The sequence below is a fragment of the Chlorocebus sabaeus genome, chromosome 14, assembly GCF_047675955.1.
Source record: "Chlorocebus sabaeus isolate Y175 chromosome 14, mChlSab1.0.hap1, whole genome shotgun sequence".
Classification (NCBI taxonomy): Eukaryota; Metazoa; Chordata; class Mammalia; order Primates; family Cercopithecidae; genus Chlorocebus; species Chlorocebus sabaeus.
In genome coordinates, this window is record NC_132917.1 from 28447343 (window position 1) to 28475148 (window position 27806).

Genomic DNA, 27806 nt, shown 5'->3' on the forward strand with positions numbered 1-27806 from the left:
GCGTGAGCCACTGCACCCGGCCAAAAAGTGAAATAGATTAATGAAAGTGTATTAAAGCCCTCTGTTTTAAGATGACAGCTTTATCCAGATATAATTCACATACCATACAGTTTGCCTATTTAGAGTATACGATTTTTAGTATACTACAGAGTTGTGCAGCCATCACCACAGTGAACATTTTCATACACAAATACCCCCCAAAAAAACCCTGTTTCCAGTAGCAGACACTTCCCATTTCTCTCCATTCCCTCCTGGCCCCCACTAATCTACCTTTTTTGTCTCTTAGGTTTGCCTATTCTGGATGTTTCATACAAATGAAATCGTACAATATGTTGTCTTTTGTGACTGGTTGCTTTTAATGTTTTTAGCATTCATCTTTGTTGTAGTATGTAGCAGTACTTTATTCTTTTATGATTGAATAATATTCCATTGTATGTATATATCATATTTTTAATTCATTCATCAGTTGATGGACATTTTGTTTTCTTCTTTTGGCTGGTGAATACTTGTAGTGCTGCTGTCAACATTTGTGTATAAGTTTTTTTTGTGGGCATATACTTTCAGTTCACTTGGGTATATAGCTGGGAGTGAAATTTCTAGGTCATATGGTAACCCTATGTTTAACTTTTGAGGAACTGCCAGATTGTTTAAGGCCACTTTACTGAGTAAATTGTTTAATTCCGACCAGCAGTCTAAAGGTTAGGCAGTTTGAAAGAAGTGTCAGTTGTTCCTGACAACCTCCACTTCTGTAGGGAAAGTATTGTGTGTGGATGTACAGCTAGACTTGTTAGAAAAAAAGAGCACTTTGGGGAGTGGGGGAGATCACCCAAGGAATATTTTATCTCGTTGATTCTTCTGGATGAGATACTAGAGGAGACATAAAGGTCGTGGTTTATTTTTTAACTGATTCAGAGATTAGGTGTTTGTTTTCTCTGAATTAGTTCAGCGAGTAAGGGAAACTGACAGTTTGAAGAAGTAGCCCAGGGGTGTTTTTATTTTGCTATCTGAAGGCAGACCTGGAGCTTTTCTGGTCAATATCTAAATCCAAGATGAAAATTCGTTGGAATTTATACATTATTTAAATTGAATCTAGAGACAGAACTATATTAAGATTCAGGATTAATTGGGAAGATAGTTGCATCTAGTAGGTCTTTTTCTTTCTTACTCTCCACGTTTATTACTTTTAAGAGTATACATTCCAATGCCATGCATTTTTTATTTATTTTGTTTTTTTTTGGTGGCAGGGTCTGGCTCTGTCACCAGGTTGGAGTACAGTGGCATGAACACGGCTCACCTGCAGCCTCAACCTTCTGGGCTCAAGTGATCCTTCTACCTCAGCCTCACAAGTAGCTGGGACCACAGGCATGTACCACTAATGAAAAAAAATTGGTAGACACAGAATCTCACTTTGTTGCCCAGCCTGGTCTCAAACTCCTGGGCTCAGGCAGTCCTCCCACCTTGGCCTCCCAAAGTTCTGGGATTACAGGCACCCAGCCCCATTCTCAGGCATTTTTAACAGAGGTAAAATAATACAGGTATGAAGGAATGTTAAGATATTTAGAAATACTGACTAAAATTCTTTATATATTTCTGAAAGGTTATTCTGGAATCTTGGTGGCATATAGGGAGGCAAGAGGAAGAAATAGTTCATAAATGTCATTAGGTTTAGCAGTGGTGTGGTGGATAGGGATTCCCAGTCGAGTCTTCTAGGATTTGTGATTGGATACAAATTTATACCCTTAGGCAGCAACCACTGCTTCTAGCAGCTTTAAATAGCCATTTCAAGGCTTATTCAAGTGTAAACAACCAGTAGCCATTTTTTTCCTGGTTTGATAGAGGAAGTCAGTCCTTGGTCTAGATGGGTACTTGTCATACAGGAGGGAAAAGGGCGGGGGCTGTTGTCCTTTATTCTGCCTCTAAACTATTATGAGAGTGTGTATAACCCTCATGAATATCACAGGCCTCAGAACCCTCCCTTGCCAAATTTACCTGCATCTGTGCAAAGACAAATGGAGATATTAATGATATGTGCATATCCTAGAGGGAATAGCCTTTGGTTTTTGATGCATACCCACACTTGCATAATTGGGAGATTTTAACATAGCATATTTCACCATAAAGGAATTTTGTTCTAAGAATGTTAGTCAGAATATCCCTAAGTAACAGAAGTTCCCATCTGGTCAGTTGCAAGGTGACCAAAACACTTTCTTGCTTTGAGTATAGTCATATGCTCCATCAAATGATGTTGTGGTCAACAGTGGACTTCATGTAAGATAGTTAGGGGTCCTGTAAGATTAGAATGGAACTGAAAAATTCCTGTCACTTAGTGACATCATAGGTATAATGTCATAGTGCAACGCATTACTTACGTTTGTGGTAGTGCTGGTATAAACCTGTTGCACTGCCAGTTGTGTAAAAGTATAACACAGGCCAGGCGTGGTGGCTCATGCCTGTAATCCCAGCACTTTGGGAGGCCAAGGCAGGTGAACCTCTTGAGGTCAGGAGTTTGAGACCAGCCTGGCCAACATGGTGACTCTCCATGTCTACTAAAAATACAAAAATTAGCTGGGCTTGGTGGCATGCATATGCCTGTAATCCCAGTTACTCAGGAGGCTGAGGCAGGAGAATCGCTTGAATCTGGGAGGTGGAGGTTGCCAAGAGTGAAGATTGCACCACTGCTCTCCGGCCTGGGTGAAAGAGTGAGACTGCATTTCCAAAAAAAAGAGAAAAAAAGTATAACACAATTATATAGAGTACATAATGTTTGATAGTGGTAATAAACAGCTATGTTATTTATTTACTTTTTTTTTTTTTGAGACGGAGTTTTGCTCTTGTTGCCCAGGCTGGAGTGCAATGACGTGATCTCAGCTCACCACAACCTCCGCCTCCCGGGTTCAAGCGATTCTCCTACCTCATCCTCCTGAGAAGCTGGGATTATAGGCGTGCGCCACCACACCTGGCTAATTTTTTGTATTTTTGGTAGAGAGAGGGTTTCACCATGTTAGCCAGGATGGTATTGATCTCCTGACCTCAGGTGATCCGCCCACCTTCGCCTCCCAAAGTGTTGAGATTACAGGTGGGAGCCACCACACCGGGCCCTGGGCTCTGGAGTGTATTCTTATTTTTAAAAACTAGTTGACTTAAAACCACCTCAGGCATGTCCTTCAGGTGGCATTCCAGGAGAAAAGCAATGTTATCCTGGGAGGTGATGGCTCCATGTGTGTTACTTCCCCTGAAGACCTTCCAGTGAAGATGTGGAAGTGGAATATTGATGATCCTGACTCTGTAGGCCTAGGCTAATGTGTATGTATATGTCTTAGTTTTTAACAAACGTTTAAAAAGTAAAAAATATTTTTAAAAATAGAAAAAGGCTTATAGGATAAGGATATAAAGAAAATACTGTACAGCTGTATGATATGTTTTTGTTTTAAGCTAATTGTTACTGTAAAATTCAGAACGTTTAAGAAAATTTTTAAGTTTCTAAAGTAAAAAATGTTAACAGTAAGCAAAGCTTAATTCTGGAAGAAAGAAATATTTTTATCTTTATTACTGTATATATATTGTGCCTTTTCTGTGTTTAGATACACAAGCACTCACTGTGTTACAGTAGCCTACAGTATTCAGTACGGTAACATAGTGTGCATCATGCTTTGTAGCCTAAGAGCAATAGACTATACCATCTAGGTTTGTGTGAATCCGCTCTATGATGTTTGCACAACAACAAAATCACCTAACTGCATCTCTCAGGAAGTATCCCTTTGGTAAACAATGTATAACTGTATTTGTCTGACACCATTTTAACCTTCCCCGTAGTCCTATCTCTCATTCTCAAGATTTGGAGAAATCAAAATCTAAGTTTTCATATCAAAGGTAAGGGATGTCAGATATTACATAACTTTCACTAATATCATATCTAGCAGTTGTAATCACTTATTTTAAAACTTTAAATAGTAAATTAAGAAGGAATCTTTATAGGTACTTGTATGTTTCCTCAATGTGGTTTGCATCGAGCCTTTTATTTGAATTACTATCGATACTTGAGCCAAACTAGCGAGACAAAAAGACCAGACCTTTTTTTTTTTTTTTTTCCCCGAGACAGAGTCTCACACCGTCGCCCAGGCCAGAGTGCAGTGGCGCAATCTCGGCTCACTGCAGCCTCTGCCTCCTGGGTTCTAGCGATTCTCCTGCCTCAGCCTCATGAGTAGCTGGGATTACAGGCGCCTGCCACCAGTGGGCCCAGCTCATTTTTTGTATTTTTAGTAGAGATGGGATTTCACTATGTTGGCCAGGCTGGTCTTGAACTCCTGACCTGATGATTCACCCACCTTGGCCTTCCAAAGTGCTAGGATTACTGGCATGAGCCATCGCGCCTCTGAGGGGGAGAAACTTGCAAACTTATCAGTGAGAAAGAGTGAGGTCTAATTTTAGATGACAGGAATCACTTTTGTGAATTTCGGACCCCCAACTACTAGAATTATGTGAATCCTGAATGATAATCAGATGTTTACTCAGTTAAGTGTTTACTCAAGAAATATTAGTAAATATTGATACATTGGGATGCCATCTTATATAATGATTAAGGACACAGGTTCTGGGTGTATTTCAGCCCTGCCCCAGTTTCTTCTGCATATATGATAGTGCCTTCAAACAATTCTTGACACATTAAAGGTCAGAAAATGTTAGCCATCATTATTGCTTAGTACAAACCTGAGCTAGGAAATATGTAACAGAGAGCTCTTTGTGCCACTGAGTCCTGGAACTTCCCTATACTAATTTCGAGAAGGCTTTCTTGTAAGTATGTGACAGATACTGTTTCCTGCACTTTCTGTTTATTGCATATGACCATCATTCTAGTATGTAAGTTATGTATAACAGTTTCGTTACTATTCCCGTTATTCAGCGTTTATAATCTGGTTTGACATATCAGTGTTGGTGCTGAGAGGGACAGGTATTTCTAGGTAGGTTAAAATGGTGAAAAGTGATTTTGCGCTCTTGTGTGCTTGCTTTTGGCCAAGAACTATAGGGCAGTGTTTCTTAAACTTTGAGTCTTGAGACCCCCTTACTCTCAAATTCTCCATATGTATAAAGAATTGAAAACGAGCTTTTATTTATGTGAGGTATTTAACAATGTTGCATTAGAAGTTAAAACTGAGAATTTAAAACTTTCTGTTCTTGGCTGGGTGTGGTAGCTCACACGTGTAATCCCAGCACTTTTCGGGAGGCAGAAGCGGGTAGAATTGCTTGAGGCCAGGAGTTCAAGACCAGCCTGGGCAACATGGTGAAATCCCATCCCTTCTAAAAATATAAAAAAGTTAGTTGGGCGTGGTGTCACATGCCTGTAATCCCAGCTGCTTGGGAGACTGAGGCACAAGAAGTGCTTGAACCCAGGAGGCAGAGGTGGCAGTGAGCTGAGATTGTGCCACTGCACTCCAGCCTGGGTGACGGAGTGACACTCTGTCTCTAAATAAATACATATCTGTTCTTTAAGTAGCAACTTATTACATTTTAGCATAAATGTTTTTTATGAAGATAACTTTTCTAAAGCAAAAATGTGAGAAGAGTGCCATCATTTTACACAAATCTAATTTAGTCTTTTAAACAGAAGACAGCTGAATTCACATCTCTGTTTTGTTTCAGTCTTTTGATACGTTGTTTTAGTTGAATATGAAGAAAATCTGTATTCCTACAGATAACGTAGTTAGAAAAAGGAGTAGTAGTTTAATAGCTCTTTTAGATGATTGTGGGTATTCTCTGATGTTTTTACCAACAATTAGCAAGTGGTGGTTTTTTAAAGGTTAATTTTAAAAGAGATGTGGAATCTGAAATTATATCCATGAATTTTTTTGTTCTCTTACATTAAAATCCATTGATCTTTCTTGTACTTTAAATGGATCTTACACGTGACTTTATAATATGCATTGTTCATTTGGATAATACTGATTCAGCTGAGTTATGCAGATGTCCAGATGTTGAAACAGCTTATTATGTAATACAGTATCCAGAAATGACATTTGTTGATGTTACAAGATCTCATCAGAAGAGTCCTTAACTATGGGGAAGCTGTCAGATTCATGGTGCTGATTACAGGGTTTCTAGAATTTTGGTTTGTAACTTGAAAGCTTGAATTTTACTGTTGGCAACAAGTACTGTCAGTTGTTTTCCTTGAAATAACAGGGTCACTTTGTTCATTTTCACGCGTATCTGTTGAATATCTAAGTCTGAATAACCATAGTTTGTCAGTTATACTTTCCAGTAAAAGTGTTTAGTGAAAAAAAGTGTCTAGGTCAGCTTGGAACTAAAAGAGTCACAGGAGTGCTTTCCTTTGCGACAGCCATTGTACTTTGGGATGCAGTGGGAGTGCTTTGTGGGCATTTCCCTTTTATCATGTAGATTGTTAAATAGGTGTATTCAAAGATCGAAGTTTAATCAAGTTGATCATTTTTACTGCTTTACCGAAGGGCATACATGAAGCTGCCTTTTTCGTGTTTCACTTTTGTGTGTTGCTGTGAACAACACAGTGACTACCAGTGGGGTTTGGTGCCACTGACTTGATGTGTATTGAGACACTAACAGTTTTACCCATCCTTGCTTTTGTACTATCAAAGCAGATGTCAATGCAGTTAAAAAATATATATATATATATATTTTTTTTTATATATACACAATGTTACAGTCAATTTGTGGTATTACACAGAGCCGCTAACGGCCATTTTGGGCTCTGAATCCACGTTAGTTATTCTTTTGTTTTGAGGCGGAGTCTCACTGTCACCCTGGCTGGAGTGCAGTGGCACCATCTCAGCTCATTGCTACCTTTGCCTCCCAAGTTCAAGTGATTCTTCTGCCTCAGCCTCCCGAGTAGCCGGGATTACAGGTGCGTGCCACCGCACCTGGCTTATTTTTGTATTTTTAGTAGAGAAGGGGTTTCACCATGTTGGTCAGGCTGGTCTTGAACTCCTGACCTCATGATCTGCCCACCTCAGTCTCCCGAAATGCTGGGATTACAGGTGTGAGCCACCGCGCCAGGCCCACATTAATTATTCTTAACAGGCAAGCCTAAAATGAGAGGGAAGTATGGCAGCTGCCTAATTTTTTTTCACTTAAAACCATGTGTGTGTTGTGTGCATAGAGAAAGACGAGGAGGAGGGGAGGAAGACAGAGTGGGAGAGGGAGAGGGAGAAGGAAAGCGAGAGAGAAAGAATGAAAAAACAAAGGGGGCCGGGTGCGGTGGCTCACGCCTGTAATCCCAGCACTTTGGGAGGCCGAGGCAGACAGATCACGAGGTCAGGAGATTGAGACCATCCTGGCTAACATGGTGAAACCCTGTCTGTACTTAAAATACAAAAAAATTAGCCAGGCATGGTAGCATGCACCTATAGTCCCAGCTACTCGGGAGGCTGAGGAAGGAGAATGGTGTCAACCCAGGAGGCAGAGCTTGCAGTGAGCCAAGATTGTGCCACTGCACTCCAGCCTGGGCAACAGAGCGAGACTCCATCTCAAAAAAAAAAAAAAAAAAAGACTCCACATTTTAGCCAATGGTAGAATTTTTATTTTTCTGCCTTTTTGTTACTTAAAAGCAAGCTTTTGTGCTAAATATGGTGAAAATGCTAGGAAAAAATTAGGATGTCTAGATTTAACTGCCATTCATTAGTATGTAATCTTAGGGGTGGGGGTTGAGTGAGAGTTAGAATACCAGTGGTCAGTGAAGATTACTAAGATTTTTTGAGGCCAAAGTGGGCAGATCACTTGAGGTCACGAGTTCGAGACCAGCCTGGGCACAAGACAAAACCCCGTCTCTACTAAAAACACAAAAAATTATCTGGGCATGTTGGCACACACCTGTAATCCCACCTACCCAGCAGGTCAAGGTAGGAGATTCACCTGAAACCAGGAGGTGGAGGTTTCAGTGAGCGAAGATCATGCCATTATACTCCAGCCTGGGCGACAGCGTGAGACTCTGTCTCAAAAAAAAAAAAAAAATTTATGAGACACCGTGCATAGGTGTTGGAATTAGTGCTTTTTTCTTGCCATCCTTTCTGTTTTAGATAAGTAAGAACTTGCTGGGGAAAGTAGCAGAAGGTTAGTGAAAAATTTAGTATACATACAACACACAGACACGTATATATCACATCCCTTGGATATGTGCATTGGAAAGACCTACAAGGGAAAAATTTTTACACTGATACAAAATGTAAAATATAATGGTTGAGTAAAGGACAGAATTCTTTTGGGAGAGGATAAACATTTTGCTTAATTAAGATTCAAAGTTAATGTTCTGTCATCAAAATTGATTGCAAGTGGTCATCTCTTGATGCTGATCTGTAGTGTGATTCTATTTATTTCATGTTAGAAGATGTCATTTTACACAGATAGGAACAAACTGCATATTCATCACTTGGAAAGCATTTATGGAATTCTCCTGATATTTGCCTTTTAGCATGTCATTACATTGCAGATTAATCACTTCCAATAGAGGGTTAGGTGGAAGCTCCTCAGCTGCACAGTTAAATGGATTTTGATATATGGAAATTTTTTTATGCTTGAGTCAAGGTTTGAAGAATGCTAGTTTGAGTTTGAAAAATGTGTCTGCTGCAAAATTGTGTGGGAATGAAGATCTGACTTGTTTTAACTTGACAGCACGGGTTATATATATAAAGCAGTTTGCTGACCGGGTGTGGTGGCTCGCACCTTTAATCCCAGCACTTTGGGAGGCTGAGGCAGGGCGATCACTTGAGCTCAGGAGTTTGAGACCTGCCTGGGCAACATAGTGAGACTTGTCTTTACAGCAAATTAAATTAGCTAGGTGTGGTGGCATGTGCCTAGAGTCCCAACTACTTGAGAGGCTGAGGCAGGAGAATGTCTTGAGCCAGTAGGCTGCAGTGAGCCTAATTACACCACTGCACTCTGGCCTGGGCAGTAGAGCAAGACCCCATCTCAAAAAGTAAAAAATTAAACAACTTCTTTAATTCAGACAGTATTAGTTGTCAGAATGACTTACCACAATAGAAGTTTCTCATATATATATTTTTTGCCTTACAATTTTAGGCTGAATTTATTTTAAAACATTCAGGGGAGCTTTCATTCTATTTTGTAGAATGGAGGCTACCTGAAATTAAAAGGGTAAGAAATTACTAGATTTGCTGCAAAATCTAATTTCTAAAACTCTTCTGTGTTTGGTAATAGTGATTGAGGGTGGTTCTTCTTGTTTAGAAAAAATTCAGTATCAGCCCTGAATGCAAATAAATTGCAATAAAGCTGTCACTGCTAAGCCATCAAAATCCTGTGTGGTTGGCCAAATGAGGATATACAGCTTTTATTACTAACAAATACTCATGAAACTGACAGTGGTTAAGTTCATTAGAGCAAATGAAGTTGATCCTTGATGCTTCTGGTTCAGTAATACCTGATTAAGATATTTTTCCACAAAAAAACTGCACCAGACTTCAAACATCCTGCATTTTCTCAGATTTTGTAAAATAGTCCAACTAAGTATTTTTCTACTTTACCATCATCAGTTGTGACATATTTTAGCAGATTCCACTTCAGGTGGTACTAAAATAGTTTTTCTCAGCTGCTTTGAGAATATTCTTGCCTGTAGTTGGTTCCACATAGATTATTTATAGAGGGTAACTTTTCAGTCACTTCAAATCAGGATTGGCTCCCCAAATAACAAGTATTGCTAACACCTGTCATCAAGAGGCAGGGAACACCACTCAGAACCGGTTGTCTTGTTTTTTAATTGTTTACTAATTTTGCTCACAATGTCCTTAACTCTTTTTTACACCCTTTTTACAGAAAGGCTGATGGCCTTTAAAAGTTTATTGTCTCAAGACATACATAATTCTTCAGCTTTTCCAATCGGACACAATTTAATTAACCCACCATTGATAAATGACTTAACTTGGCTAACAAATGAGCCACCTGGAAACTTGAGTTGCGGACTCATTTTCGTTTTTGTGAAGAAATTCTGCTGTGATGAGATTTCGTTTTAATTTTTTAAAAACCTCCCTCACCATTGCTTTACTATGAATTGGGAATGCTGTGGTGAGTGCTCCATCTGATAACATCAGTATATGTTGTGTTTTTTTAGCACAGCTACATAATGACTGCAATGCCTTAGCACTCAATTAAATAATAAAATAATCAACACTTTATTGTGTCTTACAAAACACAACATTCAAAGTCCACTTTTCTTGCTTTGACTTGATGAGCATGCACTGGTAGTAAAAGTAAGTAAAATGTTGCTGTGCAGCAATAATCGTGGCACCCATGACGCTGTCAGGTTGTAACCTCATCTCTATAATTTGTGACGCACCAAAAAGCAGTGTGAAGTGATGAGAGTACCGTATGTGGTCTATCACAGCTGCTCAGCTGCCATTATAGCATGAATGTGTCGAGTGATAAATAAGTGACTATGCTCCAGTAAAACTTTATGGCCACTAAAATTTGAGTTTCATATAATTTTTATATGTCACAAAGGATTCTTTTGTTTTGCTTTTTGCAATCATTTAAAAAATGTAAAAAAATATTCGTAGGCCCCAAGCCATGCAAACACTGGCATCGTGCTAGATTTGACCCGTTGGCCTTAGTTTGCTGAACACTGGTGGTGTTTTTCTGCCTTTCCTAACGTGAACATGATTGTGGAAAGATTACCTTACTGGAAGTCAGGAAACCTTGGTGCTCCCACCAAAGTTGTGTGACTGATTAAGTCAGGCGAAATAAATTGGAGTTAGGAGCCATGGTGTCTAGTCCTTGACAAGTCATTCCTCAAATTTTTAAATGTAATCACCTGAATTTCTAGTGTATGCATAATCACATTTTGTGTGCTTCTCAGCAGCCATTCCATTGTTGAAGAGGCAACCAACACAGAAAATTGTTGAGACGTTTTGATCTTTGACAAGGGAAGCATGTAGTGTGAGCTCACCAGTCATCCTGGCTTCTTTCCCTGGAGGCATTTCCTAGTTTGTGGCATAGGGAAAATGATCCCAAATAAAAAGTGACAGTCTCACTGGGCTAAGGAAGAAAGTTTGGGACCACTAAAGCAGTTGAAGCTTAAGTCCAGGAGAGGAGAGAACCACATAGAATCTAACCTCAAGTCTGCAGTCAGATCCCTCTAAAGTCATTGACTGACTTCAGAGGTACACATAAGCAAGAGAAGAAACCCAGCAGAAAACAGTAGCTGAGAAGCTAAAGATCTGAGCAGACATTTCAGTATCTATCTAATGCCAGAGAGGCAAAAATGGAAGTTCAAATCCTGCCAAGTTAGAAAGGCCTTATTACACCATGAGTCGTCCATTGTGACCCCATCATTACCACTCCCTAAGATTGAAGGCAAAACTAAAACAGACCAGCCCTCGGGAAAATGAGTTACTGCTGTGCTGCTGCTAAAAGGAAACAACCTTCTTTGGAGAAAGGTCTTATCTAAAATTTCTACAATTTTGTACCCATAATTCAGTATTCCATTCACCAAAATAGGTACGCTATTTTGGACAAGCTAATGAAACTGAATTGTCCAAAAAACCAATAGAAATTATTTAGTGCTGACATAAAAAAAACAAAGTAGAGAAGAGAGCATGAGAGACTAATGTATTTCTGATAGACAGTGGAAAGGTCTATCAGGTATAATAGGAATCCTAGAAAGAGAGGAGATAGACATACAATGGGGTGGGAATATTGACTAATAATTTTCCAAAACAGAGGTATCAAAGCCTATATTAAAGAAGCTATGTGATTCCGAGCAGGGTAAATAGAAAGAAAATCATGGTGAACACAACTGCTAAAAATCCAAGAGAAAGAAAATCTTAAATGCTGTCAGGAGAAAAAATTCATTAGCTTCAGGGAACAATAATACGAATGATGGCTCATCTATCACCTGAAACTGTGGAAGACAGAAGACAATAGAATGGCATTTTCTTTAAAGTAGTGAAAGAAAAAAACGACAACCTAGAATTCTTCATTTTGAGATGGAGTTTTGCTCTTGTGGCCGAGGCTAATGGCGTGATCTTGGCTCACTGCAACCTCTCTACCTCCCGAGTTCAAGCAATTCTCCTACCTCAGCCTCCTGAGTAGCTGGGATTACAGACTTGTGCCACTATGCCTGGCTAATTTTGTATTTTTAGTAGAGACAGGGTTTCTCCATGTTGGTCAGGCTGGGCTAGAATTCTAAATCTAGTGAGCATATTCTTCAGTAGTAAAGTAAAATAAAGGCAAACTAAAACTGAGAAAATATATTGCTGATATGCTGGCACTAGAGAATATTAAAGCAGGTTCTTCATGTTGAAAGAAAATAACATAAAAGCAAAGAACTGCAGAAAGAAATGGACAGTGCTAAGGATGAATGTGAGTAAGTACAAATTCTGTTTAAAATAATAGTTGTGGCTTGTGGGATTTAAAACGTGGAAACAAAAATACAACTGTAGAACAAAAGATTGGAGGGTGGTAATCAGTCAAAAGTATTTGTAATCTCTAGAGCAGCCTCTGAATGAAAAAAGAATGTATAATGAAAAGCTAATAGAGGAGAAAATGGAATAGTAAAAAAAATAGTTGATTACTCTAAAGAAATGCAGGAAAGGAGAAAGGAATGAATAGATGGGACAAACAGAACAAATGACAGAATGTTAGACTTAAACCCAACTTCGTTGGTCATTATATTGAGTGTGAAAGGAGCAAACATTGGCCGGGTGCAGTGGCTCACACCTGTAGTCCCAGCACTTTGGGAGGCCAAGGCGGGCAGATCACCTGAGGGTCAGGAGTTCAAGACCAGCCTGGCCAACATAGTGAAACCCCGTCTCTACTAAAAATACAAAAATTGGCTGGGCGTGGGCACCTGTAATCCCAGCTACTTGGGAGGCTGAGGCAGGAGAATTGCTTGAAATCTGGGAGGCAAAGGTTTCAGTGAGCCGAGATCATGCCACTGCACTCCAGCCTTGGTGACAGAGTGAGACTCCATCTCAAAAAAAAAAAAAAAAGAAAGGAGCAAACATTGACATTAATGCAGAGATCAGAAGACCTAACTATTATAGATACTGTTTACAAGGGATATATTTTAAATCTAAGGACACAAATGAGGAAGTAAAAAAAAGCGGGGGGCGGGGGGAGAGAATATCATGCACACATTAATCAAATGAAATCTGAGTTGGCTATATTTATGTTGGAAAAAGCTCTAAAACCGGAAGTAACACTAGAGGCAAAGAAGGGCATTGTATAATGCTAAAAGGATAAATTTAATGGAAAAATATCTTAAATTTTTATGTATCCAATAATATAGGTCTAAAACTAAAAGGAAAGGTTGACGACTGTTATAAAAAGTTAAAATAAAACCACAACCATAGTAGATCAGTGCCCCTCTTTCAGTAACTAGTAGAACAAACAGGAAAAAATCAGCAAGGATAAAGGTTTCAACAGCACAGCCACCCTCACCTACTTGGCAGACATCGAACACTTCACTCAATAATTGCAGGATATATATGCTTTTCAAATATGTATGAAACATTTACTGAAATATACCATATACTATACCATAAAGCAGACCTCAGTACATTTGAAAGAAATGACATCACAGATGTCAGCCAAAATCAATTTAATGAAAAACTGAAAAACTGCCATACTAGAGTGTACAACATTGCTGAGAGAAGTAAATAAATGGAGAGATACCATATTCGTGGATTGGAAGACTTGAAATTGTGAACATGTCAATTCTCTCTAGATTTAACTTATTTATTCCTTTTCTTTTTTTTCTTGAGACGGAATTTCACTCTTGTTGCCCAGGCTGCAGTGCAATGGTGTGATCTTGGCTTGCTGCAACCTCCGCCTTGTGGGTTCAAGCGATTCTCCTGCCTCAGCCTCCTGAGTAGCCGGGATTACAGGTGCCCGCCATCATGCTTGACCAATTTTTGTATTTTTGGTAGAGGGGGGTTTCACCATGTTGGCCGGGCTGGTCTCTTCCTGACCTCAGGTGAATCACCCACCTCGGCCTCCCAAAGTGCTGGGATTACAGGCATGAGTCACCTCACCCGGCCTTATTCCCAATTTAAAACCTCACAAGTTTAGGGGTGGTGGGGATAGACACAAGCCAATTTTAAAACGTATTTGAAAGTTCAAAAGGAAAATCTAAATAACAAAATTGGGATGTTTATATTACTAGATACCGAGACTTTATAAAAAGCTATATAATTAAGACATTGTGGTATTGATGAAAAAATAGACAAATGGGGTAATGAGCTATGTAAGTGGCTAGAAACAGACCTGTTCCTGTATGGTCACCTGATTTTTCTACAAAGCTGCCATTGCAGTTCACTGGGGAAAAGGATGATCTTTATGATAAATGGTGCTGAATCAACTGGATAGCTGCTTGGATAGAAACCTTGACCTTTACATCAAACCATGCACAAAATTAATTTGAGATGGGTTATAGAATGAAGTGGGCTATAACAATAAAATATCTGGAAGGAAACATAAGGAAATATCTTTAGAGAAGGCAAACATTTATTGAATAAGATGCAAAAAGCCTTAACCAAAAAAAGATTGACTAAATTAAGATGTTGTAAGATTTAAATTCATTAAAGAACTTCTGTTCATCAAAAGATAGTAGAGATGGAAAAAGTCCAGTTTTAAAGAATGAACAAAAGACTTTAAATGGGCTTGTCAAAAAAAAAAAAAAAGAAAAGGATAACCTAAATGGTCTATTAAGCACATGAACAAGATACTCAGTGGCCAGGCGCGGTGGCTCACGCCTGTAATCCCAGCACTTTGGGAGGCCGAGGTGGGCAGATTATTTGAGGTCAGGAGTTCGAGATGAGCCTGAGCAACATAGTGAAACCCTGTCTCTACAAAAATTAGCTGGGCGTGGTGGTGTGCACCTGTAATTCCAGCTGCTCAGGAGGCAGAAGAATCCTTGAACCGGGGAGGTGGAGGTTGCCGTGAGCCATGATCATGCCACTACACTCCAGCCTGGGTGACAGAGTGAGACTCCATCTCAAAAAGGAAAAAGAAAAAGGGTACTCAACAACTTTCGTCCTTGGGGATATCAAATTAAATCCAACGAATACCACCATACACCCAATAAAATGACTAAAATTAAAAATACTGATAATTTGCAGTATCGGTAAAGATGTGGAGCAATGGTGTTAGGAGGATTATGAATTGGTATAGCCACTTTGGGAAACTGATGGTGTCTGCTACTTAATAAAATAAGCCTTCTCTGTGACCTGAGAAGTTCTTCTGCTTTGTTATATACATGCCTAAGATAAATATGTCCATGGCTATTCATAGCATTTGTAATAGTCCCAAACTTGAAATAATCCAAATAGAGTAGTAAAGATACTGTCATATATTCATACAATGGAAAACAGATTGAATATTTTTTATCCAAAATGCTTGGGACCCCAAGTGTTTGGATTTTGGATTTTTTCAGATTTTTGAATATTTGCATTATACTTACCAGTTAAGCATCCCTAATTGGATAATCTGAAATCTGAAATGCTCCAGTGAGCATTTTGTTTGAGCATCATATTAGCACTAAAAAAATTTTGGGTTTTGGAGCATTTTGGATTTCAGATTAGGGATTCTCAGCCTGTATTTCAAGTGACTGTTAAACACAATTATATGGGTGTATGTCACAGATGCAATAATGAGCAAAAGAGCATTCTCATGTTTCTTTTTATCTAAAAGTCTAATTCATAAATATGTCAAATCAATATATACTGGTAGCAGTAAGGATAGTAACCTTAGGCATTACTGTCATGGTTAGGGCACAAGGGAATCTTCAGGGTTGCAGGAAGCATTCTTTATCTTGATCTGGATGGTGGTTACTCAAGTATATAGATAGTTTAAAATTCATTGAGTTACACCCGTAAAGTTAGTATACTATATGTATGTAAAATGTTAAAATATTTTCTAAACAGTAATAAGTATGGTAGATATTTGCTATAATGGGATTTTATCTGGTCTGAAATTACAACATGCTGAAAATTTCTAGGAAATTTTTGATCCAAAAATGTTACGTGGTGAAGTGGAAAAAGTACTGGCCTTTGAGTTAGAAGACTGATTCTGAATCCTCCTCTGCTGCTTCTCACTCCCATCAGTCTTATAAAACCTGGGCACTGTGATCTTATGCGAGTTATTTAATCTCTGTCATTGTGCAGTGGAGATAATCGCTTCCGTTTTCAGATCCTGGAGTGTGAAAAGGATTGAATGAAATGATTGATGTGAAGGTGCTTTGTACCTAATGAAGTATGCCGATTTATAGTGTCTTAAAATCCAGCAAGGTTCAGATATCTAAACACTGGAATCCCTCATGGATGCTGTGATAGCAGTCTAGTTGCCCTATGTAACAGGTTGCCCGGATGATTTCTTCCTTTTTTCAGAACTCTTGAGAGTACATAAAGGAGCAGGACTTTTGAATTGGAAGACAGCTGGGATTGCCCTGAGACATCTGCCTTATTTTGTCCAACCTTTGGCTAATTTATTTCTAATTTCTAAAACTCATCAGAGTTTTAAACATTGGGAAAACGTTTAGCTTCTCTAACTGCATTCGTCAATTCTTCAGATGTGACTGATTATTAAATACACTTTTATGTGCCAGTAAGTTGGTGGGGGGGGGGACTGCCAATTATAATTGTAAGAAGCTTTTAATTGCAAGAATCTCACAACTTCAGAAATATTAATTGAGGGAGAAATGTGCATCCTACAGTCAAAGTTTCTGTGCAGTGTGTCTTTGTTTTTTGTTTTGGTAAATTTTTAGTTTCTGTGGATTTGCATGACTTACAAGTTGAAGCACTTTATAGCTCTGTAAAAATGTTAGTTACACAATTACTTGAGAAGTCAAAATTATACAGAGGGAGTAAAATAAATACTAGGTAAAATATTCGCCACTGTCATTTGAATGTTTTAAATTGACATACTGAAGTGACTCACATTAGTCTTTTGACTTAGTAGTCAAGTTACAACTAAGTTTTGATAATTTACTGTTTTTCTTGTTCATTGCTATTATCTCTATGAACAACTGATACATAGTAGCCTCTCAAGCATTTGTTGAATGAGTTAATACAGTTTGTAAGTACTTTTAGCTGTGTGTTTATTGTCTGAAAGCAGTCTGAGACCTTTAATTCTTCCAAGGCAAATACTTTTTTTTTTTTTTTTTGAGACAGAGTTTTGCTCTTGTCTCCCAGACTGGAGTGCAATGGCACGATCTCAGCTCACTGCAACCTCCACCCCCTAGGTTCAAGCAATTCTCCTGCCTCAGCCTCCCAAGTAGCTGAGATTACAGTCACCCGCCACCACTCCCGGCTAATTCTTGTATTTTTAGTAAAGACAAGGCTTCACCATGTTGGCCAGGCTGGTCTCAAACTCCTGACCTCAGGTGATCCACGCACCTCGGCCTCCCAAAGTGCTGGGATTACAGGCGTGAGCCACCGCGCCCAGCCACATTTTTTTTTTCTTAAACTAAAATCTTCCACATTTAAAACTAAAGCTGAGATGTCTTTTTGGTGTTAGAAAACCCCAAATGTGCATCAGAAGTAGGTAATTGATATTTGAGAATGAGCACTAAAGAAACTATGTCAGTTCTCATAATAAAAGCAGTTCTGCTGGATCATTGTTTTGAATTTCAGGGATAGTCTTATAAACTAGCATATTTGCTAAAGCACATTTGAATGTTATCTGTGTCTCCTCTTTATTGCCTCCTTTTTGCTTTTATATTAACATGTTAATGGAATATATAACTTTTGCATGTGGAGGCCCTTTTTTTTTTTTTTTTAAAGCCTCTTATTGACCTGACAAAGGAATCAGCAATTTTTAGCAGGAAATATATGGACTTTTATTTTATTTTACTTTACTTTTGAGATGGGGTCTCACTCACCCAGGCTGAAGTGCAGTGGCACAATCTCAGCTCTCTGCAGCCTCTGCCTCCTGGGGTCAAGTGAACCACCTCAGCCTCTGAGTAGCTGGGACCACAAGCATGCACCATCATGCCCAGCTAACTTTTTGTATTTTGGTAGAGATGGGGTTTCATCATGTTGCCCAGGGCGACCTCTCACTCCTGAGCTCAAGTGATCTGCCCACCTTGGCCTCCCAGTGTGTTGGAATTACAGGCGTGAGCCACCATGCCCAGCCTTTAGAGACAGGGTCTTGCTCTGTCAGCAAAACTGAAATGCCCTAGTGCCATCATAGCTCGCTGCAGCCTCAACCTCCTGGCCTCAAGCAACTCTGCTACTATGCTAGGCTAATTCTGTTTTTTAAAAAAGTCTTTTGTTGACACGGGGCCTTGCTTTGCTGCCCAGGCTGGTTTCGAACTCCTGGCTTCAAGCAGTCCTCCCGCTTTGACCCCCCAAAGTGCTGGGATTACAGGTGCAAGCTATTGCTCCCAGCCTATTTTCTTTTCTTAAATGCCCTTTCACTTAAGATTAAATGAGAGCTCAGCAGTAAATTTAAGGTTAAAGGGAGTCAGGGGAGATGGTGATGAGAGAAAATGATTACAAGTTGAGTTCAGTGGAGCAAGTAAGGAACTCCTCTCTCTCTCCATGCACCATTCCACTCCCCTTCATCCCACAAGTTACTGGAAACCATATTATCTTATGGCTCAGTAATGCAAAAATACCTCAGTCCGTCTAAATAGCCTTTAGAAGTTTTAATATAATGCTCTATTGGGAATATTAACAATATGTTAAATTTTAATACATAGCTGATATCTTTTTTGTATTTGTTTTGATCAGAAAGTGGAGATAGCAGTAGCTAAAATTTTGGGGACTGCTGGTAACATTCCAAGAAAGTGTGAAGCTAAATCACTAACAATTACAATTTAATCTCCTTTTCTTCATAGCACGTTGTTCTTAATGGTGCTATTCTGACATCCTACTAGATGCAGGATAAGAAAGCAGGCCACACTTTAAAGGGTGTGGGCTCTGAAATCTTTTTTTTTCTTCTTTTTTTTTTTTCTTTTTTTTTTTTTCTTGAGACGGAGTCTCGCTCTTCTTGCCCAGGCTGAAGTGCAATGGGGCAATCTCAGCTAATTGCAACCTCGCCTCCCAGGTTCAAGCGATTCTCCTGACTCAGCCTCCTGATTAGCTGGGATTACAGGCATGCACCATCACACCTGGCTAATTCTGTATTTTTGGAGAGATGGGGTTTCTCCATGTTGATCAGGCTGGTCTTGAACTCCCAACCTCAGGTGATCTGCCCACCTCGGCTTCCCAAGGTGCTGGGATTACAGGTGTGAGCTACTGCGCTCGGCCCTGAAATCTTTTAGGTCTCTTTGGCTACTAGGCCCCAGGATGGCCACAGTACAGCAAAAAACAGGACTGCATTTCATCAACAGAAGACTTAAGGAGCATCATCAGGAGCCAGTAACATTGAAAATAGAAGTGAAAGATCATAGAATAACATTATTTTAAACCATGGGACCAAATAGGGTCGTTTGCTACCTGTGTGAGTTTTCTGATTTTTAAAATGTGGGCATGACTCTTTGTAAAATATTATTATATGAGTAAATTTTAGAAAAGTGACTGTTTTATTTATTGTTTGTCAGTACGAGGATGTCGTCCAGGAAAGATTGTGCAGATGACTGAAGCAGAAGTTCGGGGCTTATGTATCAAGTCTCGGGAGATCTTTCTCAGCCAGCCTATTCTTTTGGAATTGGAAGCACCGCTGAAAATTTGTGGTATGTAAATGGATAAAGTTGGAAACAACTCTTTCGAATCATGTTTTTCCTCCCATGTTTACCTTGAGGGTGATCTAGAGAAAAACATTTTCTGAAAATTTGTATAAAACCGATCAGTAGGCTTTACTAAATAAAAGTGTATAAAAATTGAAACTTATAAAAATGACAAGTTACAGACAAGGTGAAAGTACTTGCTATATATACAACAGATAAAAGGAGTTCTATTTATAATATATAAAGAGTTCTTAGAAATAAATAAGAGAAAGACAGTAGTATATAAAAATAACATAGGAAGAGGAAGATCTTAGAAGAAATTCAAATGGCCAGTAAACATAAGGACCTCAGCCTCTTTAGTGATCAGTGATGTGCAATTTAAAACAAGTCTCCAACTCTAGTCAGATTACAAAAGAAAACCAAAGATTGATGTTTAATGTTGTCAAGGATGTCAAGAAAAGGGCATTTTACTACACTGGTTAGAGAAAAATAGGTGTATAATTTAGAGGGTCAGTATGGCAACATCTGTGTCTTCTAACTTTTATGTTATTTAAATTTGTTTTGAAGATTATGCTACTTTATAACTTGTATTCTTTTAAGTTTTACAGTGGCTTTTTTACAGTGCCCAGCAAATAAGAAATACTAGCTAAGTAAATGTTTGTTTTTTGGTTGGTTGATTGGTTGGTTGGTTTTGAGACAGAGTTTCACTTTTGTTGCCCAGGCTGGAGTGCAATGGCATGATCTCGGCTCATTGCAACCTCCAGCTCCCGGATTCAGGTGATTCTTCTGCCTCAGCCTCCTGAGTAGCTGGGATTACAGGCGTGTGCCACCATGCCCAGCTGATTTTTTGTATTTTTAGTAGAGACAGGGTTTCTTCATGTTGGCCAGACTGGTCTCGAACTCCTGACCTCAGGTGATCCACCCACCTCGACCTCCCAAAGTGCTGGGATTATAGGCATGAGCCACTGCAGCTGGCCGGTAAATGTTTGTTGAATGGATCAATTAACTTAGAATATCATACCTTTAAGTAAGAGGTAGTAGTTCGGAATTTGGGGAAAATAATCAGTCCCCTGTATAAACTTAAATGAAGCAACTGTAGTTACTTAGAGGTGATCTTAAAATTAGAATTAAGTATTAAAGTATTCTTTGAAGGTTTCTTTAAAATGTAATATAGAAATAACTTGAAGTTAATAGAAGTTATTTGTACTACGTATTTCTAAAGTTTTACTGTTTGTCTCCATATTTGGCATTAAAAAGTGACGTAAGTTAAACTACCAGATAATAAGATTGTTTTAGTTATCTATTGTTGTATAATAAATCGTTCCAAAACTTTGTGGCTTACAGCAACATTAATTTACCATCTCACAATTTCTGTGGGTCAGGAATTCAGGAACAGCTTAGTGGGTCCTCTGGCTCTGGGTCTCTCACAAGGCTCCAATTAAGGCGTGATCTCGGGCTGCAGTCATCTGAAGGTTGAACTGTGAAAGGATTCAGTTTCTTATAGGCTGATGGACTAAGAGCCTCAGTTCCAAATGAGCTGTTGGTCAGAGGCCTCCCTCAGTTCTTTGCTACGTGGGATGCTTCATTAGACAGCTGGTTTCATCAGCGAGCATGGAAGAAGGTGAGAGAGTGCAAGCAAGATGAAAGTCATAGTCTTTTGTAACTTAATCTTGGAAGTGACAGCCCATCTCACTTTTGCTTGTTAGAAGTAAGTCACTAAATATAGCCCATACTCAAGGGCAGGGGAGGATTACACAGGATGTGAACATTGGGAATCATTTCATAGAAGCTGCTTATAACAGTAACCAGTTTTTCTAAAACTGACTTTTTCTCTTTTTAGGAGATATTCATGGACAATATACGGATTTACTGAGATTATTTGAATATGGAGGTTTCCCACCAGAAGCCAACTATCTTTTCTTAGGAGATTATGTGGACAGAGGAAAGCAGTCTTTGGAAACCATTTGTTTGCTATTGGCTTATAAAATCAAATATCCAGAGAACTTCTTTCTCTTAAGAGGAAACCATGAGTGTGCTAGCATCAATCGCATTTATGGATTCTATGATGAGTGTAAGTGAAAATAAAGACTTAGAAAAGTAATTTATGGAAACATTGCCTAATAATTTTCTGGTTCAAAAGAATTCCTTTGATTCAGAGTTTTTTCAAAATAAGATCTATCAGGCATAGGCCAGGAAGAGAAATGTGAAACTGGGAAACATGTTACTAATTAAATTGGTTCCTTGAGATCTCCTTGGTCATGTTTCAGATTGACTGGCTGCAGCTTACCTGGCTGAAGAGGCTCTTTTAAAATTAGTTTATCTAGAAACTATGCAGGTGAAACAGAAGTCACCGTAGACAGTGGCCCTTGGTTTTCTAGTGTCCATTAAGGTTTTAGCTCTCAGCATTCTTGTGGTATGACAGAAGCTCTATTAGTCCTGTGTCACAAGAATTATTGAGAAATTCTGTGAAACTCTTTAAAAGTCAGAGTTTAATATTAGAATTTAAATATGTGTCTATAAACCTTGGAAGACAAAGATACTGAATACTCTGGGGTATCCTTATTTTACTCTCTTTTTCATTAGTAGGAAATCACCGATTTGGTATTGTATGTTTCCAAGTGTTATTATTAAAATACTAGGTTCAAATTTGGTCTTTTGGTTTTATTAGAGTACGGGAGTAAGTATATGTTTGGTTAATTAGAATCAATTATAATTTTCAAATTGAATTCTTTTTTTTATTGCTGTCTTCCCTATTAGAATCTATTTTTGCTTTTTTTCAGTCCTTAATTATGTTAGAGACCTATTCAAACTCATATCTCCTTGATTTACATAATGATTTGACGAAGTTTGAGGGTGTGTTACATGTGCCAGGCACTATTGTGAACACAGTGCATGAAGCAAGACACAATACAGATTATCTCTGTTCTCATGGAGCTTACATTCTTTTTTTTCCCCGCAAGTGTTTATCCAGCACTGATTGGCCTTACCTGTCCACCCAAATAGCAGGTCATCGGCCTAGCTGGGATTGTATGTCCTTGTAGTGAAAAAAGGCTCTTTCAGGCTTCCAGTGCTTAATGAAAATAGCCTTTCTTTTTTCTTTTCTTTTTTTGAGACGAAGTTTCGCTCTTGTCACCTGGGCTAGAGTGTAATGGCGCGATCTCAGCTCACTGCAACCTCCACCTCCCGGGTTCAAGCGATTGTCCTGCCTCAGCCTTCTGGTTAGCTGGGATTACAGGAATGCACCACCTTGCCTGGCTAATTTTGTATTTTTAGTAGAGATGGGGTTTCTCTGTGTTGGTTAGGCTGGTCTTGAACTGCCAACCTCAGGTGATCCACCCACCTCGGCCTCCCAGAGAGCTGGGATTACAGGCGTGAGCCACTGCGCTGGCCATGAGCTTACATTCTAATAGAAATGATTATGTGTTTGATTTTATATTATTTTTTGTTTCTGAGGTGTAGTGTATGGTTTGAATTACTTAGACTAACAGAGGAAATGGGTTGGAGTACATCAAACTACAACATTCTTCCTAAAGCTACATCAGAAGTGGAAATATATTTTTAAAGGATAAAAGATGGGCAAGAATGTCCTTGGGGGTAGAAATGACATCGAATGAAATAATGTATGGGAGAGCAACTTGTAAACAGTGCTTTGAGTTTTGTACTTACTCATTAAGGGGCAGGTGGCGGCATAAAAGCACAGGAAGTTAGTACTTGTGTCTTTCATCCCTTCCCTAGCTTAGTAGTTGTACTTTATTACCAAATTCAGAAAAATTGAGTAACTCTAAAAAGGTGAACATACACTTGAGGTTGTCTTTGTCGTAGCTTTTTATGCTAGGCTATAGGAAAATTATAGCCTTTGTGCCTCTATTTATACTTCCTATAATGCCAAGTTGTAATTCACACAAGAGAGAATACCAGTTAAACACTTGGAAATTTTCCTTCCTTGGCAGTAGGTTTATACTGTGTTACTCAATGCATTAGTGTTAAAATGGACAGTTTCCAGAGGCACCCTTTCACTTCTGCTTGCTTGTTTGGCTAGGTATTTAGTCCACATATTGAAGGGAAAAAAATGAGCCAAGAGCCTATTAGACTGTTTAAAAATTGCTGTAATATAAGTGATCTTAAAAGACAAAAATTGTTTGATGTATTTCATAAAACACCTAGCACAGTCTTTGGATTTTGTTTTTTAAGTGTTAAATTTGATTAGGTTTATTTTAAGTTGTCAGAAATTGTATGTATTTATAATGTACAGCATGATGTCTTGAAGTATATATACATTGCAGAATGGTTAAATCTAGCTGATTTAACATATGCATTACCTCAAAAAGTTAGCATTTTGGGAGAAAATAACACTTAAAATTTAGTGTTTTACAAGGATACAATATAGTGTTAACTGTAGTCACTATGTTATACAATAGATCTTCTGTTTATTCCTGCTACCCAACTGATACTTTGTATTCTTTGACCAACATCTTCCCATCCCACCCCTACCCCCCAGCACCATCTTTGAAGTCTTGGTAACTTTACTGGAGGTATTGAATGTTTATTATAGTTGTTGCCTTTTTGAAAGTATATAAATAACATTTATGCATTATAGAAAAAGTTCTTTATAGATAAACATGAAGAAGAAAATTGAAATCATTCATAATCCTGTGGCTTTGAGATAACTGATGAGAACAGTTTTAGATTTTTTAATTTATTCTATCTGTTCTTTTTATAGGCAAACGAAGATTTAATATTAAATTGTGGAAGACCTTCACTGATTGTTTTAACTGTCTGCCTATAGCAGCCATTGTGGATGAGAAAATCTTCTGTTGTCATGGAGGTAGACTAGTAAATTTACCTTACAGATTTTTTGTATTCTTCTATTATTCGGAAAATACCTATAATAATTAAGAGACTGTGGGAAAACAAAGCAGTGCTGGTGTGAAAACTCAAGTTATTAAAACTGTTTTAAGCATGGCTAAACCTCTTTTAATAATTAGAAATTTATTTATAAATGAAAATTAAATACAGTTTCGAATATAAAGAGGATAACTAGAGTTGTTTGAGAAAGTCTCCTTTGCCTCAAGTTTTAACAGAAAGACACCCCTGCTATTTGTTAGTGAAAATGAGAGGATCGTTATCTTTCTGCCCATATTGAAATCTTTCATCAGAATCCAAATAAAATTGAGTTTAATATTAACGTATATCAAGAATTCTAGGCTTCATATAGTATGTTTGCTTTAGTGTTAATAATAAAATAATTTTTGGTAGATTGGTAAGTTACTCTGTATGGCTTATGAAGTAAGCTTGAAGTTTATTTTGAAAGTTTATTTGAAAAATTAATGTATATGTCTAACACCTGGCTAGATGCCATGAAAATATGTAGATAATGTATGATCTGACGATCTTGAAGAGTTAAAAACCTGTTGCTAAGATATTTATGGAACATAATTGAATAATAAAAGGTACTTAATATGTCAGAACTTACTAAGACACTAATTATGAGAAGTCAGGAGAAGGAAAGACTGGGCACGTACGTGTATGGAGGCATGGGTTTTAGAGGATAAATAGACTTTGGAGAAGTTAAAAGGACTTGAGACACTCTTTGTTGCTAGTTTAGGGAATGTGTAAGAACTGGCCTGACTAGATAGAAGGTCAAGTACATGCTGGGAAATGATGGGATCAGATTGTGGAGATTTGAATATTGAGCAAAGGAGTTTGATGAATGATTTAATAACCATATTGGGTTTTTGTACAGGGAAGTAATTTAATGGAAATAGTGTAAGAAAATTAGTTTTTCATCAGTATACAGGAAGAATTAAAGTGGAAAAACGCTGAAAAGCTAGATGCACTTGCCTAGGCCTGAGGTAATAAATGGTTTATTCTCTGGCAGAACATAATTCACTATATTAATTGAAATATGTTTTCCAGTAGATACTAAACACGTAATGAATTGTAGTTCGTGTACATTAGTCTAGCTAAGGATAGAAGTGTAGCAGTATGGATATCAATGTTTAGCTTCCTTCCTTGTGATGATACTTGGATTGCCTACCAGAGAGGAATAGTAGCTTATATACCACTTTAAAGATTGCAAAGTATTTTTATGAGCTTTTCCTGTTAATCCTTCTGATCAGTAGTTTGTGACTTCATGAAGATAATGAACATGTTGGAGTGGGATGTGAAAAGAAGGTCTTAGTCTTTGGGAACCAAGTGGGGCACCTTCCACTTAGAAGTTGAAATGTTTAAGATTAGTGGTAAGAACTGGCAAAAGTGGTAGGAAGGGTTGCAGTTGATTATGTTTCTATGAAGGCCAGGGAATGATTGGAAAAAAGAATGGTGGGTTTTTTTTCCTTAGGAAGTCTTTTGAAATATAAAGGAATTTCTTTTCCCTAGTAGGGAAAAATGGAAAAAAAAAAAATTATAATGCTTTATTATATCAAAGTGGGATTCCTAATAACTCTATGTTGCCCTTTAAGACATTAAAAGGAGCCAGGCGCGGTGGCTCATGCCTGTAATCCCAGCACTTTGGGTGGCCGAGGCAGGCGGATCATGAGGTCAAGAGATCGAGACCAGCCTGGCCAACATGGTGAAACCCCATCTTTACTAAAAACACAAAAAATTAGCTGGGTGTGGTGGCGCGTGCCTGTAGTCCCAGCTACTTGGGAGGCTGAGGCAGGAGAATTGCTTGAACCCGGAAGGTGGAGGTTGCAGTGAGCTGAGATCACGCTACTGCACTCTAGCCTGGGTGATGGAGTAAGACTCCCAAAAAAAAAAGAAAGACATTAAATGGGACACTTTTCAGTATCTTTGATTTCACATGGTGAATCTATTTTGATTGTATGCTTCTTATTCAGTGACTATTAAAATACTGAAATTTTTAGCTATCAGTACTATGTCTCATCTTTTTATTTTTAGGATTGTCACCAGACCTGCAATCTATGGAGCAGATTCGGAGAATTATGAGACCTACTGATGTCCCTGATACAGGTAAGTATAGAGAGAAGTTTAATTATTTTGTGTAAAGTGTTGTCATATTTGAACCTGATTACATTTAGTGGAAGTAGGATTGGTTTATGTAATAAATAAAAGAGGTTTTTTTATAGTTAGTAAGCCAGCTGCAGATTACTTTATTTGCAGTAATACAAAGTTTTTCACTTTGCACTGATCTTCAAAATGTGGAACCTTTTTATTTATAGTCATAATATGGTTCTGTCACCCTTATTTGATCACAAAAAAGATGTTGCTATTGAGTCCTCATCTGTTTTTCTAAATTCTCTCGTTCATCCTGGCATTGGTTGTTTTTCAAAAACTTGTTAAATTAGCCAAAAGTTTTTTAACTAAAATAATCTGTTCTCTGCTTCTTAGGCAAGGATACAACTACCTTCTTTTCAATTGTCTAGTAGTTTTTTGTTATTTTCTGCATCCTCTATTTCAAATTTTTAGAGCTTTTTTTCAAGGGGATGTGGGAGGGATTTCTCTTTGTTGCCCAGGCTGGACTCAAATTCCTAGGCTCAAGCAATCCTCCTGCCTCAGCTTCTAAGTAGCTAGGACTCCAGGCATGGGCTGTACCTGGCTTAAATTTTTAGAGCTCTTAAGGCTCTTCAGAGACCTGTGGTCAGTTTTGTGAAAATTACATTGGAAATCTGTGGGAAGACTGGGAGCAGTGGCGCTCACGCCCGTAATCCCAGCACTTTGGGAGGCTGAGGTGGACAGGATCACTTGAGGTCAGGAGTTCGACACCAGCCTGACCAGACAAGACGAAACCCCATATCTACTAAAAATAACAAAAATTAGCTGGGCATGGCGGTGCATACCTGTAGTCCTAGCTACTCAAGAGGCTGAGGCACGAGAATTGCTTGAACCTGGGAGACAAGAGGTTGCAGTGAGCCGAGATCACACCACTGCACTCCAGCCTGGGCGACAGAGTGAAACTATCTCAAAAAAAAAAAAAATGAAACAACCACCACAAAAAATGCTACTCAGAACTACACATCAACCATTATAAATAGTATAGATCTTCTGATGTCAGTAGCCATGTAATACACTGTATGTTGTAATAAATTGTGTTATAAGCTTTTTTTTTTTTTTTTTTTTTTTTTTTGAGACAGCGTCTTTCTGTGTCACCAGGCTGGGGGGCAATGGCGCAATCTCAGCTCACTGCAAGCTTCGCCTCCTG

General features: G+C 38.5%; 1 protein-coding gene across 2 annotated transcripts in view; it reads left to right on the forward strand.

Moving 5' to 3' along the window:
* Positions 1 to 27806, forward strand: part of PPP1CB (protein phosphatase 1 catalytic subunit beta) — a 49339-nt gene that overhangs the window by 5476 nt on the left and 16057 nt on the right. For both annotated transcript variants that reach the window (XM_007971068.3, XM_073022889.1), the window contains exons 3-6: positions 19520 to 19651; positions 21486 to 21716; positions 24366 to 24470; positions 26546 to 26617. In XM_007971068.3, coding sequence (XP_007969259.1) covers positions 19520 to 19651; positions 21486 to 21716; positions 24366 to 24470; positions 26546 to 26617 — 540 coding nt within the window. The remainder of the gene's footprint in view (positions 1 to 19519; positions 19652 to 21485; positions 21717 to 24365; positions 24471 to 26545; positions 26618 to 27806) is intronic.